Source organism: Pseudonaja textilis, chromosome 1 (assembly GCF_049901715.1).
Source record: "Pseudonaja textilis isolate UNSWEBS1 chromosome 1, rPseTex1.2, whole genome shotgun sequence".
NCBI lineage: Eukaryota > Metazoa > Chordata > Lepidosauria > Squamata > Elapidae > Pseudonaja > Pseudonaja textilis.
In genome coordinates this window covers 124,000,247-124,019,458 of record NC_141990.1, presented here as the reverse complement: position 1 = coordinate 124,019,458, position 19,212 = coordinate 124,000,247, and the positions used below count along the sequence as shown (strand labels likewise).

General features: G+C 38.8%; 1 protein-coding gene across 2 annotated transcripts; it reads right to left on the bottom strand.

Annotated features, from left to right (window-relative positions):
• Positions 1–522: 522 nt before the first annotated feature.
• LOC113432930 (glutathione S-transferase-like) lies at positions 523–9,412 on the bottom strand. Of its 2 annotated transcripts, none has more exons than XM_026695209.2 (7): positions 9,242–9,412; positions 7,954–8,101; positions 6,952–7,003; positions 6,223–6,355; positions 4,099–4,240; positions 2,958–3,089; positions 523–1,028 (listed from the first exon to the last, which is right to left on the bottom strand). In XM_026695209.2, exons 2-7 carry the CDS (start codon positions 8,038–8,040, stop codon positions 906–908), a joined length of 669 nt encoding a protein of 222 aa, XP_026550994.1. In that variant the 5' UTR covers positions 8,041–8,101; positions 9,242–9,412; the 3' UTR covers positions 523–905. The 2 variants fall into 2 exon arrangements, with proteins under 2 accessions (XP_026550994.1, XP_087772463.1); XM_087916337.1 differs by lacking the exon at positions 9,242–9,412 and adding an exon at positions 9,135–9,211.
• Between the last annotated feature and the right edge of the window lie 9,800 nt (positions 9,413–19,212).

Below are 19,212 nucleotides of genomic sequence, written 5' to 3'. Positions count from 1 at the left end.
GAACTCCTGGTGGTGGGCTGAATGAGCCAGCAATACTGCATTCTAACCACTGTGCCATCAGGGCTCTTCATGTATGTGGCACACTAGAAGCTGGCCCTTTCCTCTTTTCCCCTTTGTGTCAGGATTCTGGGGATTGCCCTAATTAATTCATGAGCCTCGAGCCAAGCTTCAAAAGAAACAAGCATAGGAATGTTTTATGAGTTGACACGTCAATGCTGCCCAAATCAGATTCTTCTGCAATGCTACCATTTATGTGGGGTGAGAACTGTGCTGTGTCTGTCCTCAGCTCCATCCTAGAAGGTCCAAGGGGTCAGGAGGGGGAGGGGTTTCCAGTGTGCCACGTGTGTTTTGCCAAAACAAACATGTCCACTTTCCAACTCCCAGGTGTGGGCTGGCTTGTTCACATCAGCAAAAGTTTGCAGTTTGAAGATTTCGTTGTTAGAGAAATGTCTGTAGACTAGAAGGCATTGCTGTCAATTGAAAGGATTAACTTCTGTATAGACTTGCGCAGAATTACATTTTACATGGTAACAAAAGAGAAATTTATTGACTTATTTTTCTTAAGTTATTACTATACAATAATTTCTATAGAGACAGAAGTTAATGACATTACATGTAAGGAATCACTGAGTTTCTTTTAAGGTATAACTGAAATAACATCATAAAATCATGGGGGGGGCATTATAACACATTAATTTTAGATACAAAACCTTCAAAAATATTTTTCATCTAAATTACTGATTTTTTTCACTGTTTCCAAAGGATTGTGATGATAAAACTAAAAAGAATTGCAATTGTACTTAGTTTATCTTTCTAATAATAGGGTCAGTTAAAATCAGCAATATAATGGGGCGGCGGGAGGGACATTTGTTAGTAGAAATATGCAGTATTTGGAAAAAAACCCTTTATAAATTCATTATTTTTTTTATTTGTGCCAGCAGGTTGTCATCCGGCGGAGGTTTCCTTTGACTTCCAGGCTGCAAGAATTTTTTTATTGTAGGAATGTTGCTTATTCTTGTTTTGAAAGCCTAGGAAAAAGAGAGAAAAATCCTCTTAAGAAACAATGAAAAGTAAGATACGAGTTTACCGCCTGAAAATGCTATCTATTTCTAGGTGCAAAATGAAAATGTAAGGCTAATTCAAAAAGTTGAAGTACTAAAATTTTTAAATGCTAATATTACAAAGTACTGTGAGAAAACATGACCAGTGGGGCGAGGCCAGAAATCTTAATTCAAAATATTCTTCTGAAAAGTAAATGGAAATTAGCAGAGGAACACACACTCCGTGAAAGCTTGAGGAACTGGTTGTTATTGCAGAACTATTGTGAGGTGAGATTTTCCTTTTCCCTTGTCCTTCAAATCTATACAATGAAATTCATAGGTTATTGGTGTTCATATAATTCCTCTGCAGAAACAAGATTCTTCAAATAATGCTCATGCCTCATTAATTAAGCAAGTTTATATTGACTAAGAATCATGTAAGACAGATAATATGTAGGCTTGTGGTTCTCCAAACTTGCTTTGTAATCTATCTCAGATGTTCTTGGTGGAAGACTCCCAAATCTTTCCAATATTTAAAAGGCCAAGAAATCATTGGGGAGTGGGGGGGTTACTACAAATCTATTTCTTTTTTTCCCTCTCTCCTTCACTCCTCTAGTCTTCCCCCTACGCTCCTTTTTGCCCATCCAATCACCTGATGGTTGAGCAACAATTGGAAATAGTGCGTAAGTATTGAGCAATCTGTACAGGTCCAAACTGCAATCCATGCTAAACTACAAAGGAAGAATCTGGCAAAGTATCAAAGCGCTGTGAAGCTTCATGATGTGTGCAGTGAGTGGGTGAGATTTTTAAAAGGAATTTTGCCTTATTGGATCTTTTTGATCTATACCCAATAATCAACTTCAAAGAAACATCAACTAGAGATAGTATTGATGAAAAGAGCCACAAGATTCTTCTGGAGCTAGACTGGGGAGATCTACCAGTGCAGAGTCTGGTGAATCAGGTAATATGCACATTTAAGGAAGAACAAGAAAGTACACTTAAGTGCTAGGTCCTCATGAAATTGACATTCAAAATCCTGATTGCACACGGAAAAGGTGTTGGGTTTTTTCCAAGTGTGTGCCATGTATCAGCATGGGCAGTGATTAGAAATACCTAGGTTTCAAAAGGGCTATACATGTAGTCCTCAACTTACAAAAGTTCATTTAGTGACCATTCAAAGTTACAACAGCACTGAAAAAAGTGACTTATGACCCTTTTTTCACAATTGCAACCTTTGCATCCCCATGATTCTGTGAGCAAAATTCAGATTCTTGGCAACTGGTTCATACTTAGGACCATTGCAGGGTAATCTGGGATCACGTGATCACTTTTTGCAACTTTCTGATGAGCAAAGTCAATGGGGAAGCCAGTTTCATTTAACAACCAGGTTACTAACTTATCAACCGCAGTGATTCCCTTAACAACCGTGGCGAGAAATGTCACAAAATGGGGCAAACCTCACTTTAAAAATTCTCAACCACATGAATTTTGGGCTCGGTTCTGGTCATAAGTTGAGGACTACCAGTACGTCATCCATATAAAGCAAATGTAAGGCATCCAGAAAGTATCCATGATATCAATCACTCTGAGACATTTTCTCTCCAATTGATTTATTTAGAAACAGATCTGGCATGTCAAAGGCAATTTCCCAAAGTGAAATTATTTTCACATGTTACACAGAATCTACTTTCAGCTGTCAGCAAAGAGATAGAACTTCATACTCATTCACTACATGAGATTGCAGATGTCAAAGCCATCATCATCATCATGGCATGCTGGTAGCTGCAGTGGTTCTTTTCAAGTAGTCTCCATCAGTGCCTGACCATCTAGTCTCTCTACACTCTGTGAAAATACAGATTGCCTTCTGCTGCAGTCACATGGCTTGCCAATTCCCAACAGTTTTAACAGTGTCCTTACCTGCAGCAGTGGGAATTTAGTGAGAACATCAGACTTGAATTCTTCAAGCATTAAGATAGCTTCCAAGAGATGAACATCTGCCCAACTGAACTGGTTACCAACCAGAAAATTTTGTCCATGATCTTTCAAAATCTGTAACATGAAGAGAAGATGAAGATATTTGTTCCCTAAGATTGCAAAAGGCAAATATATTATTTTAGACAGATAAACTTCCCTGGTACATTTTTTAAAATAAACTTTATTAATCTTTTATATTTTTAAAAAACAAACAAAAAGTGTAAATATCTTGACATTGACAGTTTGTGGCATTCATCTCTATATTTCTAATTCATGCATTATTTACAAATATACACAATTTATGAAAATGTAAACATTTAATCTATATGTTGCTTATCATTAATTCTTTCATCATCCATCTATCTTAGTTCAATCCAATCATACCATTTTTCCAAGTCCTATAATACTCGGACACCTCTTTCTCTTGCAACATCAGAATTAATTTATCCATCTTGGCACAAGCCATTATTTTCTGGATAATCAGTTCATCTGGTTGTATACTTTTATGCTTCCAACACTGGGTATAGGCAATTCTAGCTGCTGTTAAAATATGTAATACTATATATTTTATATTTGTCCCATATTTCTTTTTAAATATCCCCAGCAAGAATAATTCATTTAAATAATAATAATAATAATAATAATAATAATAATAATAATAATAATAATAATAATAATAATATTTGTTTCCCTAGTACATTTCTAACAGATGCAGTATTTGCAACAGGAGAAAAACAATTGCTTTGGCTACTGGTGCTATACAATAGATGGCTCCATATTCTTCAAAGGTAGCGTTAATGTCCAGTAACCATTGTTTTGGAGAGTATTCTGATTGCAAGATATAAATGCAATAAATAAATAAATTCTGCCACGTCCCATATTTACATCTTAGGAAACCTACACTGGAGGGTATAAGTTCTGAGCCAACCTTTCCAAGCTGGTATGTTTCAGACAGGCTGGATTACAACCCCCATCATCCTTAGCCAGTATAACCATGGGGATTATGAATGTTTTAGTTCAACCCAACTGGAAGGAAACACACGGGGAAGATGAGTTTTAAAGCCCCTGCCTCATTATCACTTACCTTCTCGTATGCTGGAAAATATCTGGTTGTAGCTCTTTCAATAATCAGGGCTCTTTGCTTTTCTTTGTTTTCAGCAGGCTGAAAAGGAAGCATCATTATCATTCCCATCAGATCAGTGGTTCCTTCCACATACATGTCAATCCTGAATGACATAGTTAAAGGGGAGAGAGAAAATATTTTTAAAATTAGGTGCCCCTGAGTTGGGTCCCAAGTGATTATAGGGACATGTCTCCACTAACTTGACCTGTATAAAAATTATTTAAAATTAGTAGTTAATTTTTTTTGGGGAAGCTACTTAAGAAATTTAAACCGGAACTTCCAGTTTGAAGGGCTTCAGTGACAGACAGAAATCCACGATCGTGCACGGTTTCTGTCTGGGCTCGCCGCTGGAATGCCCCGAGCCGGCTGGTTTCGGGGCTAAGCCACCTCGTAGAGGTGGTGAAGAGTGGGGAGACCACCAGCAGGGTTGAGGAGAGCCGCATCTCTCCTCCTCAGCTGGCCATTACTCCCTTTCCCGAAGGCGGTTGCAGCGGTGGTCAGAAATGGCCACCACACAGAAGAACTTGACCGGAAAAGAAGGTGCAGGAGGAAGATAAGAAGTGAAAGTTTTGGCTGACCGGGTTAAATTGTAAAAGCAACAACTAAGGTACCCTGGAATTTAAACTTACAAAAAATAACATCGCTCCCAAAGAAGAGTCGGAAGCAGCGAAGGAAAGTGAAAAGGGAAAGGTTTGGCTTTTTTTTTTCTTCTCTCTCCTTCCCTATACTGACAACTAAGAGACTTAAATAAGAAATCGGAAAAATTCGCTTTGACATCAATAGGCAATTAAGCTGAAAATAAAACAAAATGCCAAAGGCATAATAAAGATTTCTGGACATTAAAATCTTTCTTTTTCATAAGCAGGAAGGGAGAGAAAAAGAATAAGGGCAGGATCTGGAAGAGGGAGGAGACTGCCTGGAATTAAAAAGAATCTAAAGTAAAACTTCAACAAGACTTCTAAAAGATACATTTTAACTGAAACTTTGCAACTAAATAGTAACCCCAGGAAGAGAAAGTGAAAAAAAAGAGCAAAAAAGGAACAGCTTGCGTGTATTTGGATTATTTGGTGATCTTTGGATTTTTGGTTATTATATTTGAATGACTAAAATCAACTAGGTGGTTGTTTAAAAATTAATACAATGGCGCCACTTCTGGATGAATTGAAAATGGAACTTAAAAAGTACAAAGAAGATGCACAAGAAAGGAAGGGTTCTTTTGGCTTAGTCTTTCAATTTTTAGAAATGGAGATTTGGAACTATGAGAAACAACGAGAAAAGACTACAAAACAAGAAGACTGGGACAAAGAAGCCATCTTTAATGAACAAGTAATTCTATGTGGGGAAGAAAAAGGAAAGGGGGGAAAGAGAATGGAGAATTTAAGACTTAAAACAGTCGGTTCCTTTCCATAGATTGCCATTTATTAATGCATTAAAGGTGCATTAATAATTGGCAATCTATGGAAGGAAACTGACTATTTTGGCAAAAAGGGGATTTAAAACATCTTCCACAACTGCTATTCTATAAAAGTTATTTTTCTAAGATCACTGTGCAGGAACGGAACCTCACTGTTGGTACAACAGTGCTGACCTTTAAATCAAACACTCCAACCAACATGGCCAATATTGAGAAAAGCTGAACATTTTAACTCATTAACACCAGGAAGACCGTAAGTTTCTCATTCCTGCATCAGAGGAATGCTTTCAAAAAAAATAAAGGCTTGCTACATACACTTTACAGCTTGCCCTTTCAATCATTGTTTTCCTACTCATTGACAGATTGCTAAAAAGCTACATGTTCCAATCATTTGAAGTCCAAATGAAAATTTTTACCAAGCAGGCAAAATAATAATCTCACTGGATCTAGACTGCAAAAACTGGAGTGCCCAGCAGATGGAGCAAAGAGCTACAAAAAGATCCATCTCTTTTCTACCAACTAGTGGTTGTTTACAATACTGCAGTCTAACCTGTATTGTTGAATGCTAATATAAAGCTACACCTCAAACTACATCTGTACTACATGTTATATTTCTGTTACAACTTTGTAATCAATTCTAGATTTTAATCAACGTAGTCATAACCCCGTACAGTACTCTCTCTTTCAAATCCTTCCCATAGAGATTGTATTTTGCTGCAATATAGCTGAGAATGGCTCGGGTTTGCACCAGCTTCATCCCATCCATTTCCACCATAGGCACTTGCTGGAAAAGTAGCCATCCATCTGGTGAAAGACAAACAAGAAGAACAATTCAGAAAATAAGTTAAATCAAAATGTTAATTGAATATTTCAAATTGATTTGACTGGCCTATTTAATATGCTCTACTATTTTTAAAAAACTATGTGTTAAAAATGCAAGGATTACAACCTCAGGATATACAGCACCCTTAACCGAGAAACATCCATGTAAAACCAGGATAATATTTAATTGATCTGAATTAATTTCTGGGCTTCAACTCCCAGCAATTTAGGAACAATTTTGCTGGCTGAGGAAATCTAATCGAGCTCATTATAGGAAAGGCCCTTTTCTGAGAGCCACCAAGTTATTCACATCGTGGGGACAATTCTACTGATCCAAGTGTACAGATAAGAGATATGGAGTCCCCCTGGGGGCTAAGTAGTATAGTAGTTAAAAAAAAATATCCCTGCTTAGGATTGGATCTAGAAACAAGCTATCAACTGCCCAAGCTCCCAATAAATCTTTGCAAATCGGATGATGCCATTCAATTCACCTCAAAGCAGAGTGCCTATCAATTCTTGCCTTGATCTCATCACAAAGTGGATAATAAAATTGTATTCAAAATTTGCAGCCAACTCACCACTGCGCCACTTCTCCAAATCTTCTCTCGTTTCTAAAAAATGTTCTTCAAACTGCAATGCAGAAACAAAATGAAATGCTTTTTCCTTGTTTTATAAGATCATTTTGGAGAAAGTAGCTCATGCTTGGCATATATTTTTTTGAAATTAGTTGTGTTTAAAAAACAACAACCCAATACAACAGAAGCTTTCCCTATTTGGGGGTAGAGGCTGATTCATGTTTTTATGAAGAAGTAATAGTGACCTTTGCAAAATGGCTGTTGAAAGAGCCTTGTACATTTGCAAAGAGGCTGCCAGAACTATAGCACCAGTTAAAAAGATCCCAAATCTTTGAACAAGGTGACCTCAGTGCCTGTAATTTCAGCCTTGCAGTTTTCATGCCCACAATTTGCTTTCCTTGTTCTGGAATATTTTCTTCAATTTCCTCACCTAGCACATGGTCATGAACATTCCTGGTGCCCTTTATTTCAAATTCTAATCAAATTCAAGCCTGCTTAGCTTGTTGCAATCAACCAAGGTCAACTAAATGCAGCAAAAGGCTTTACCAGCATATCGTCTAAAAAGGAAATCAGCTCTGTATTTTTAATTCCATTGCAAAACATGACTTTGATCTGGAACCACTCTAATCCCCTTCCCGATTCTGATTTCACTATCCAGGCAGGTATATCAGCCTTCCCCAAACTTGCAACGTATCAGCTCTCTCTCTCTCTCTCTTTTGCACTCAGATGCTTTAAATTCACCAATCTAGAGCCCTTCCTAAGATTTTGAAAAGTCTGTTTCACAAGAGACAAGAAAGGGGAGCCCTGTCCCCCAAGGGAGAAAATATCCTATGAATGCTTTGATTCTTGCGCCTGTGGGTGAATCAACCCATCCATTTTGTGAAGAATCTGTTGCAAGGATGAATCATTAGTCAATCTCTGATGCTGGTTTTAAAATATCCTTTTGACATGCCAGCCAGAGCGCTAGCTGAATTCTATGCCTGCAAAAAGCATGGTAAAACAGACCTCAACTCCAGCTGCTGCCAGTAGCCAGCGGATAGATTCCATTTTTCCTCTCCCTCGAGTGTAGTACAGTTTAGGTTTCCCTGCCATCTTTTTAGAAATTCTTCAGACTCAAGCTCAGCGCAGTAGGATGATGGACTTTATGGATGTCCTAAAATAGAAGTGGAAGAGGAACCATTAAGAATTCAGAAGTAACTGCTTTTGTCACAGAAGCTAGAAAATACAGTCCATAGCAGGGGTCTCCACTCTCCAACCTTGGCAACTTTAAGACTTGTGGACTTCAACTCCCAGAATTCCTTAGCCAGCTTTGCTTTGCTGGCTGAGGAATTCTGGGAGTTGAAGTCCACAGGTCTTAAAGTTGCTAAGGTTGGAGACCTCTGGTCCATAGCATACCCTGAGCTGAACTTCAGGACTGGTCTTCTTCAAGAAGACCAGACTGTTGCTTAATGTTTGGGTTCTCATCTTGAGCAGATTAATTTTCCTCAATGCCACCAGTAGCTGGAAAACTTGGTATTCTTAAATTTCTACTTACCAGCGCCTCTTCAACAATGGAGAAACCTTGCTAAAAAAACAACCCTGCAGCCCATTTGAGCAGATGGCATTAGAAAATCTAAAACTACTTTTTGAAGTATCAACCTCTAACTTGAGAGTTAAGAAACCTGCAACAGAGCAGAACAGAATAATAGAGTTGGAAGGGACCTTGTAGGACATCTAGTCCAACCCCCCACCCAAGCGGGAGACCCTACACCATTTCTGACAAATGGCAGTCCAATCTCTTCTTGAAGGTCTCAAGTGATGGTGCTCCCATAACTTCCGAGGGCAAGCTGTTCCATTGGTTGATTGTTCTCACTGTCAGAAAGTTTCTCCTTATTTCCAGGTTAAATCTCTCCTTGTTCAGTTTCCATCCATTATTCCTTGTCTGGCCTACAGGTGCTTTAGAAAATAGCTTGACCCCTTCCTCTCTGTGGCAGCCCCTCAAATATCGGAAGACTGCTATTATGTTTCCCCTTATCCAATTACAGCTCTGTTATGGTTCAATTTTAAACTAGTATATCTCATCCGTCTCAATGCAATTTGTTTCAGCTTAGATACATCTCCCTCAAATCTACCAACTCCAGACAAGCTATCCATACAATCCCAAAAGTATCTAATATAATAGCATACATTGCAGGGCATGGATTTACCTGCAGTCACTTCCAGATGAGTCAAATGGCATAAATGTCCATGTAGATAACACTGATTATCATAGCAGGCACTGTAACTGACAGAAGAAGCAATTAAAAGCACTCACCAGGTGTAACTTCTCTGCTGTGTAATTGCTCTGAGAAATGACCCCCAAATCAGCAAGGAGCCTGAAGTCCTACCTGCTTTTGAACAGCAACTCTTCTTGGGAGGGGGAAACAGGGGGATTTAACCCAGTTTTTAAAATATGCTTAGTCATACCACATCTGCCTTCAAGGATGAAGGGATCCGAATTAATTTGTGAACGAAATTTTGCAACAATTAAAAAAAAAACAACTGACAGAGCAAATTATTAACTTGCATTTAGAGCTGGTGAAAGAAGGTCACTTATCAGGGTCATTCCTCAGCTATGTAACTGATAGGCCATTCAGCAGGAATATTGCCGTTTCTTTCACACAAGGAAAAGATGTATCAGTTGAATTTCATGCTGTCATGCAGCTGATAGAGGGAAAAAAATAATTCACCAGCCTTTTACTCCATCTTAGCTCCAATCCTGACAAATTACATTCACACAGTTGTCTTGGTTACAAGTTGGATCTGCCAATTGACTTGGGGCCCTTTTGGGAATAGTGAGTAGATTAGATAAAATCCTACCTCCACCCCGTTTACTCACTGGGATCCTTTTATCTAGTTGGTTACTGATGTTAATTTTTAATGCTTAATGTTTTAATATAACTTTGAATTGTCTTTATTGTTATTTATGATAAATAACAATAAATTGCCCAAAATTGATTGACAGTGAGGGGGATGGCAAATAAATTTAGTGTATAAATAAAAAATACAAAAATGGCTTGCTGTTTCTTTCTTCCAGAATATAATATCAAGCCCTTTACTTAATTTAAAGCACTAATCTTCCAAAGAGGTCTCTGACTGAAGCACAAACCAATTTTATCTCTCTTTAGCTTCCAAGATAAGCCAAAATGACTTAATGCCTGGTGAGGCTAACTAATCAATTATAGAGTTACCAATTTTATCAGAAAAAAGCAGGAGAGTTGTATTCTTGTTCTTCAAAAGATTGCTTGATATGAATAAACCAAGAAGCATTTTATTTTATGTCACACAAGCAAATAGTAAGGGATATTTAATAATCTCTCATTTCAAGAAATGTGTATGCAGGGCACACAATTAAGCCTATGATCAACTAGAAGATCCCAAGTTATCCCCCATTGTCATGCACCCCAGTGGTGGGTTTCAAAAATTTTTCCTACTGGTTTGGTGTGAGCGTGTGCTTTGTGCATGCACAGTGTTTGCAACTCATCTTCTGCTGCAAGCCCTGTGTGTAAAACAGCTGATGTGAGGCAATTGGATATGCCGTGCGAAGCACTTTGATTTCCTTATTTAAGGCGGGCAGTGGAACTTATGCAACTTTACACAGTGATCTTACTGGACATTCTACTGTTCAAGTATTGAATGACTAGCTTATTAAGAATACTTTCTACATACAGTAGATTACAAACAAAAAATAAAATCTATAGGTGGTTCAGTATTATACTGTTTTTGGTGGTGGTGGTGGAAATCAAGAGTTTACAAAGTAAGATTTTGGTGCTTCCAACTTCACACACTAATTCAGTTTTTTTTTTAATAACATGCAACCACTCAGAAACTCTCACGTTTCATCTACAGAGAGAGAGAGAGAGAGAGAGAGAGAGAAAACTAGATCTAACTGCCTTGGCCTGGTATTTTACAAAAAAATATGAATGTGATACTATGGAAGATGTTTCCAAAGGAATAAAAGAGACACATGTGACATCATACAAAAAAGTCAGCATCGAAGGCTAGAAAGCCCTTCCTATTGTTAAAAATTAAAAATAAGACAAAACAAAATTTGGAACATTTAAATTTTGGCATGTAGGCAACATGTAACAATGGAAAAAAAGGTAAAGAAGTAAAGAAGCCATAAGCATACAATGCTATGAAAAACCTTCAACTCTAAACACATACATATAAATAAAAAAAGGAATGATATTTAAGGCTCTTGATTATTAAGTTAATAAGTCAAATATACACAGTGATTAATAAAAAAAGAATTATTTACATAACTATACAAACTTCTACTTTTGACACATTTTCCTCTCAATTCTTCATTATTATTATTTTTACCAGCAACTGCTGACATGCATCTTCCTGGTCCCTCCTTTCCCCCAAACAAAGCAACAACAACAAAAAATTACAATAAAAAATAAATAATAAACTTTTCTTTGATAGTTGCTGTGGTTCTGAGCTGCAAAGGCACTTTCAAATACAGAACTAGTTGCATGTCACCATAAAACCCAATATACAAAAGAACTCTAATTCAATATATAAATAAAAACGTATTTTTTGTTCTAAGACTACAGATTGCGACGTCTCAAGAGAGAAGGTAATGTTAGCGCAATGTTCTTGATCATAAGAATCAGAACTGCAGCCATTTGTATTCTGCGTGCACGTAGGTCCTTCCCAACCTCCTTTGCAGACACACGTGAAAGACTCTCCACTTACAACACAGGTTCCCCCATTATGGCAAGGGTTTGACAGGCAGCTGCTGTTCCGTGCTATATTGCAAGTGGCTCCATCCCATCCTGCAGGATATATGCACTTGAAGACGTCACCCTCATCATAACAAGTCCGTCCATTCTGACACTGTCCCACACAGTCATCAATGTTTGTTTCACAATTCTGGCCAGTCCAGCCAGCAATGCAATTGCAGTAATAACTACCAATCAGGTTCCTTCAGGAATTGGCATTGATACAAGGTTTGCTCTCGCATTCATTGGCATCTATTTAACAAGTTTTACCAGTCCACTGGGGTGGGCAAACACATTTAAATCCATCAACTAGATCCTGGCAAGTTCCTCCATGCCCACAGGGGTTTGGAGAACAGTCATATTAAGCATGCAGGTTGGTGCTGCCCAGCCAAGTGCACAGGAGACATTCAAATCCAGTAGGGGTCTCCAGGCAGCTTCCTCCATTGGGGCAAGGATCCGAAAAACTGGCATTTTCTGCAATTTCACAGTTTTGTCCCAAATAGCCTTCAGGGCAGGAACACTGGTATTTGTCAGGGCCCGTGTTGCTACAGGTCCCTCCATTCAAACAAGGCGGGTGAGTCCCACAGTAGTTGAGATCTTTATTGCAGAATTGGCCACCCCAGTTGGTTTCACAGAGCCATTGCCACGGTTCGTTGTACGTTCCATGGACACAGCCCGGGTGTGAAATGCATTTATCGCAGTACTGGCCTTGCCAGCCATACTGACACCTGCATTCGCCGGGTATTTTACAAGAACCATGTCTGGGATTGCAACCCTGACGACAGATTGCTTTGTTACAGTGTGGTCCCATCCAGCCTTCCAAGCAGGTTTTATTACCATTCTGATCACTTTCTCTGTCAGCTGTTTGTCCGAGATTGAGGGGGTGACCAATAAGATATCAACTCACTCCTGTAGCTTTAGTGAAGTTTTTAAATTCATCTTCCACACCACAACAACAGGTAACAGTGATCAAATTATGTTTAATGTCAGCTCTGGGTTGCAACAAACCCCAGAGCTGTATTTATACTTGTTATACTTTGGATAACAATATAATTACTATAACATACCGTGTTTCTCATATAATAAGGCCGGGTCTTATTTTTTTTTGAGCCCCGAAAAAATGTCTAGGCCGTCTTTACGGGGGTGACTTAATTCCCCCCCCTTGAATCTTTGGGCGGGCAGGCGGCGACGGCTTGGATGTTGACCTCGGCATTGGTGGGGCACTTCATATCGGGGTCAATGCAGGCAGCACCATATCCGGGTGTGCAACAAAAGTACTTCCTAACAGCAAGCCCCCCTACCATTCTCCCCATTTTGCAGGTTTTAATATAGGCCTTAATTTGGGGGGAGGGGCTTAATTTTATTTCATGCCTATAAAACATGCTGGGACTTCCTATTGGGGGAGGCCGTATTGTTGGAGAAACAGGGTAGTAACTGCACCTTTCCCCTGCTCCACGAGCCTGTGTACCCTCATTTATTTCTTATCATTATTGCAACATCACCCCCTTGACATCCAGCCATGAATCATTATTATTACACCACTCCTTGTCAGGAAGCCGATGTTAGTTATTTGACGAATATTCATTATAGCGTCCATGTGCCAACACTTAGGTAGGTGAAAAAATATGGTCGTATCACATTCTGGCTGTCTCAGCACCAGTCCGTTCTTTATTGGAGTCGTGACACAACCATGGCTGCATCTCCACAGTAATGTGTTCAAAATTCACATGCTTGGCAACAGACTCATATGACTTTATGATGGTTGCAGTGTTCCTTTTGCAACCTTCTGACAAGCAAAGTCAATGGGGGACCAGATTCACTTAACAAAAGTTGAGAGGCCTACCCAACAAATGCAAAACGATTTTGCCAATCTGAGAGATACTTGATCATGAGTGTAGCCACTGGGTGGAAGTTGACTGGAGGAGCCCACCCAGGACATCACCCATCCATCCATACCCATTTGGGAAACGTATCTGAATGCCATACTGAGACCGAAGCAAAATTATGAAAGGCTGACAATTCATCGAGCGGTAAGAAAAGCTGAGTTCCAAGTTATCCCTCGTGAATGTTTTGATCTTTAAATGTTTGATAATACACGGTGAAGAAAACGTCTTTGAAGGCATGGAGACACATGGTCAGTGACTAGATGGTGTTTTCTGACCGGCCAGTCTAGATAAAGGAGATTATCCAGATAATCCACTTGCATTCTGGACAGCTGCTCCTCATAAATGAGCAGCAGGAATTGAGGTTTCTCTAGTCAGACCGTGAGTTGAACACCTCAGGGTTGAGCAAATTCCATCAAGCTCAAAGCAGAAATGTAATCCTTATACAGAAATGTATCCTCATTCCTCGATCACTTTGGGAAAAATGGGTCTTAGCAGCTTTTCAGCGATAAAGAATCTTACAGTTGGCAAATCTGATAATAGACATTGGGTGACTTCATGTCAATCCTTAGCAGAAAAAAAAAAGTTCTAAAGAATTTAAGGAAAAGAAAAAGACAACAACCCCCCTCTCCTCTTTTTGGGAATAAACAGCAGCAGGATGTTAATAGTCCAGATGGATTTGAAATAATATTTTGAAATTAATAATAAGAATCCTACCCATGGAAAAAATCTGTTTACATGTTAGTATGGGAATTTGAACATTGGACACTAGAGGGAACCAGAAGGAATTGCAGTTAAAGCAGAAAAACACTTTTTGACCCACTAATACAGAATGAAGCAAAATATTCTAATATTTGAAGAATAGTTACTATTTGAACAATATAACAAAGGATATTTTTGAACAATGGACCCAAAAGTTAATTTTTAATTGCCATTATACATAGACTGTGTTTAAAAGAAGTTTTGGAAGAGAAACAGGTTTTACCTAACTAGACTGATTTGAAAGTGGTTCCTGGGAAAAGAAAATGCCATATTTATTTATTTTTTTGTTTATTTACTTACTTACTTATTTACTAACTTACTTATTTGATTTTTATCCTGCTTTTATTACTTTAAAAATAATTCAAGGCAGCCAATACACACAATACTCTTTCCTCTTCCCATTTTCACTACAATAAACTGTGAGGTGAGTTGGGCTAAGAGAGAGTGACTGGCCCAAAGTCACCCAGCTGGCTTTCATGTCTAAAATGAGACTACAACTCACAGTCTCTTGGCCATTGGCTCAAAGTCACCCATTCATTCCTAAAGTGGGACTACAACTCACAATTTACTAGCTTCTAGGCCAGCACTTTAACCACTACACCAAACTGGTCTCCACAAGACTTTATGAAATAAATAAGAAGCATTCATAATAGGTTCTCATAAAGCAGCATAATATCAAAAGGGATAGTTCCCCTATTTGCAAGGTGAGGTGCTGAAAGGGAAAGTGCAGCCAATATGAATTTGGCCAGAAAGCATCTTGCCCTTTTTGGGAAATCGTCCCTTCTGGAACTGACTTAGTTGGACTGGATGGTTGAGAAACTGTGTCCTCCCAGCTGTTTATTTTCCTAGACCTGCCTTTCTGAAAACACTAGGTCAAGGGTCATGCAAGAAAACTGAAATGGGGATTGATTGAACCAGGAGTTTCAAAGTTTTGAAAGCCCTGTTATTTTTTTTTTAAATCCTGGAATAAGAGGCAGAATGATCATCCTTGGGGGTGGGGGATTGGGAGGGGTTGAATATCAGCCACAAACCTCACCCTTTCTGCTACACCTTAGAATTGTTATGGTTACCCTTGGTGGTGTTCAAGTGAGCTTTGTCGTTAAGACTCTCAGAGAAGCCTATCAAATTCAAACAAAGCTTTCAAAATCAGTCCTGGGAAAATGAAAGCCTAATACTGAGGCTTTAACACATGAATTCAGCTGTTTTCTCTTTTGTAAAAAAACACAACTATCAAGTCACTGTTACTTTCCAGATCACTTTTTCCCTCTGAATAAGTTGAATACTGTCAATCTATCAACAAAAGAAAGGATTTCCCACACCCTGAATAGGTGAGGAACGTCTATAACAGGAGCTCTTTAAAGGAGCTTAAATACCAACAGGGTATTTATTTATTTTATTTATTTACTCATTAAAAATTTATATAGCTGCTGCCCATCTCACACATGATGAGTAATCAAACTCTTCTTAATGAGTTTACGTAACTATGAACAACAGATGTTTGGTGAAACTAATTACTGTAAGGATATGTGACGAAAGTCAAAGCCATCAGAATTATTTTCTGAGGTAAAACAGTACCAATATGTGTATCTCTTGGTTCAAACATGGCAGCAATTTTGTGGTTTGCTAAGGTCACAGAAGATGGTAGAGGACAGGAAGGCCTGGAGGAACGTTGTCCATGGGGTCATGATGGGTGGGACACAACTTCACAACTAACAAGAAGGACTCCCAAAGGTGACCCAGAAACATGATTAAGAGCCAGTTTGGTGATGTGGTTGAGACACCAGGCTAGAAACCAGGAGGCTGTGATTATGGTTGTCCCAAAGGTGCTTTTTCAAGAGGCAACTGGACTTTCTGATTTTTCTTTTCTCTCCCAAAGAAAATCCAGAAAGTCCAGTTGCCTCTTGAAAAAAAGCACCTTTGGGACAGTAGATCATGAGTTCTAGTCCGGGTTTAGGCATAAATCCAGCTGGGTGACCATGGGTCAGTCAGTTTCTCAGAGCCCTAGGAAGGAGGCAAGAGTAAACCACTTCTGAAAATCTTGCCAAGGGAACTGCAGGGATTAATCCACGCAATTGTCATGAGTCAGCACTGACTTGAAGGCACGAAACCAGTGAGCCCCCAAAGTGGACTGTAATACAACTGAAGTAATGCCTTGATAACCATTTACGCACTGATTTCAGAAAGTTGATTCCTGAAGGGGCCTGGAATAGCTTCAGAGGAACAGAAGAAATTTAACCTTAGTCTTCCCAGTACTGCCAAGAAAAATTCCACATGTGAATAACTTTTTTAAAGTGTAACTCCTATGCAACTGGCCCTGGTGTATGTGTGTATGTGTGCATGTGTGTGTGTGTGTGTGTGTTTGTGTGTCTTTTACAGGTATTCCTCGACTTATAACCGTTCATTCACTGACCATTCCACATTATAACACCACTGAAAAAGTGACATGACTGTTTTTCATAAGTTGCAAAACGGTCACAGCATCCCCATAATCCTGTAATCAAAATTTAGGTGCTTGGCACCAGACCCATATTTATGACAGTTACATTCACTTAACAATTGTGTTACTAACTTCAGTGATTAACCCAGCAACTGTGTCAAGAAAAGGTTGAGAAATGGGGCAAAACTCACTTAACAACTGTCTCACTTTAACAACATAATTTTGGGGCTTTGTGATTATAAGTTGAGGACTAGCTGTAGAGGGCAGTTTAGGAGCATTAACAAACCACTCCCAGTGGCTGATAAGAATGGAATTGATAAATGGAGAAAAAATGGAAAGCTTAAAAAAAAAACTTGCAAGTCTGTCCTGCAGTTTCTTGGAGTGTCTTTTTTAAAAGAATGAATGAATGGAAAGAGATGAGCCAAGAGTTAAATTCTCCTGTTGGCTACGGGCACTACAAAATGGAAATTCCTCCCAAGCCAATGTTTAAACTAGTACTGTATTAGCAAATATTGGATTTCACCTAGAAGTTTCTAGCTGTCCACCCTCTTCCAAAGGGCAATCCTGGTATTTCTGGTTGACTTTTTGCAATCAGTTAACCAATTAACTAGCCTGAATATGCACTTTGAACAGTTCATTGCTCACCCGGCTGCAAAGGGCAACACTTGTCTTTAATATAGCAGTATGAAGAAGGCTTCACACAGCCCTGCCTTCTGCATATTGACTCAGAAAAATGCAGCTCCACGGTGTTTAAAAGCCCTTCTCAAAAGAGTTTTCAACAGAGATTAGCAGCCTGCCAAAATGAAAGCCTCATCAAAAGTTTTCCCTTAGATCCGCCAGAGTTTCATCTGTTGAATTGATCGCTGCCACAAAATACAATTTAGCCACTCTTCCTGAAAATAAGACTCCAAACTCCTGCTCTTTTGATACTTATTTAGTTGTTTCTAAAATCCATATGGGCTGCTTACTGAGTCTTGGGCAGCGAACAGCAGGTAAAGTTGTGTTGTGCAAGCAAGCTCCTTCGTCAGATAGCATTGGGGTTTCTTTTACATTTCTCTATTAATTAATGGTTTGTGTCACTTCTCCTACAGCTTGTCTAGTAGGAGTCTTTTATTTGAAAAATCCAAAAATAGCTTGCCAAATGTATTTCACACAGCCATTTCCTCCTTCTTCTTCCAGCCAATGTTTAATGCCTTTCAGATCTGCCCTTTGTCCCTTTCCAAGTTTGCCTTTACTTACTTGGAGTTCATCTCTCTCACACACATACACGCACACACACATACACACACACAATCTTTCCTGTTCTCTGAAATCCATGTCCCACTTTCTCTAACCAATATTGCCAACATTACAAAACATTAAAAAATGAGGGTTTAAGCTGAGACTGTAGCATTCGCCTTACTTCCCACTCAGTTTGGATTTTAAAATCAGGCAAAAGTAAAGTAAAAGTGATAATGTCCTATCTCATGCACAGAGGTGGATTTGTAGCTGTGCAGATGCAGATAGATAATTCTACAAGACACCCATAACGAAGTACATTTATTGGTACATCAGGTATCTTCATAACTCACATTTATGACAAAAATTCTTCTATAATGACCAATCCTTTGTATTTTAGTATTTATTTGATTTGTCAATCGCTTACAAGATACAGGTATAAGAATAAATATAGTTTTGAATACATGAGATAGATACTTATAAAAACATTAAAAAACAATAGGACAGGGACGGTAGGCACGATTGGTGCGCTTATGCACGCCCCCTAAAGGCCTCTTAGGAAGGGGTGAGTGGGTTTGTGGGATCTCTAACAATGCTTCAAGCTCTAAGCACATAGTGCTTATAAGCAGTATCCTGAATAACAGGAAGCGAGCTTCCCAGTGGTGGGATTCAAACTTTTTTACCACTGGTTCTATGGGCGTGGCTTGGTGGGCATGGCAGGGGAAGGATACTGTAAAACCTCCATTCAGAGGTTTATTTTATTTATTTATTTATTTATTTTTATTTGTCAATTGTTTACAAGATAATAAGTATAAGTGTATACATAATTATGAATACATGATATGGGTACATATAAGAAAAATAAAAGAAAAATAAAAGAAACAATAGGACAGGGACGGTAGGCACTTTGGTGCGCTTATGCACGCCCCCTACAGACCTCTTAGGAAAGGGGTGAGGTCAATAGTAGACAGTCTAAGGTTAAAGTTTTTGGGGTTTGGGGAAGAAACTACAGAGTCGGGTAGAGTATTCCAGACATTGACCACTCTGTTGCTGAAGTCGTATTTCCTGCAATCAAGCTTGGTGCGGTTAACCTTGAGTTTGTATCTGTTGTGTGCTCTTGTGTTGTTATGGTTGAAGCTGAAGTATTCATTGACAGGTAGGACATTGCAATGTATGATTTTATATACCATGCTTAAATCAGACCGAAGACGGTGTA

What these genes read in the sequence shown, in the direction of transcription:
- LOC113432930 (XM_026695209.2), bottom strand. Translation starts at nt 8,040, where the DNA reads ATGGCAGGGAAACCTAAACTGTACTACACTCGAGGGAGAGGAAAAATG. An exon ending in TGGCAGCAGCTGGAGTTGAG is followed by an intron (nt 7,004 to 7,953) that starts GTCTGTTTTACC and finishes TCTGCATTGCAG; the next exon opens with TTTGAAGAACATTTTTTAGA. An exon ending in ATTTTCCAGCATACGAGAAG is followed by an intron (nt 3,090 to 4,098) that starts GTAAGTGATAAT and finishes TTCATGTTACAG; the next exon opens with ATTTTGAAAGATCATGGACA.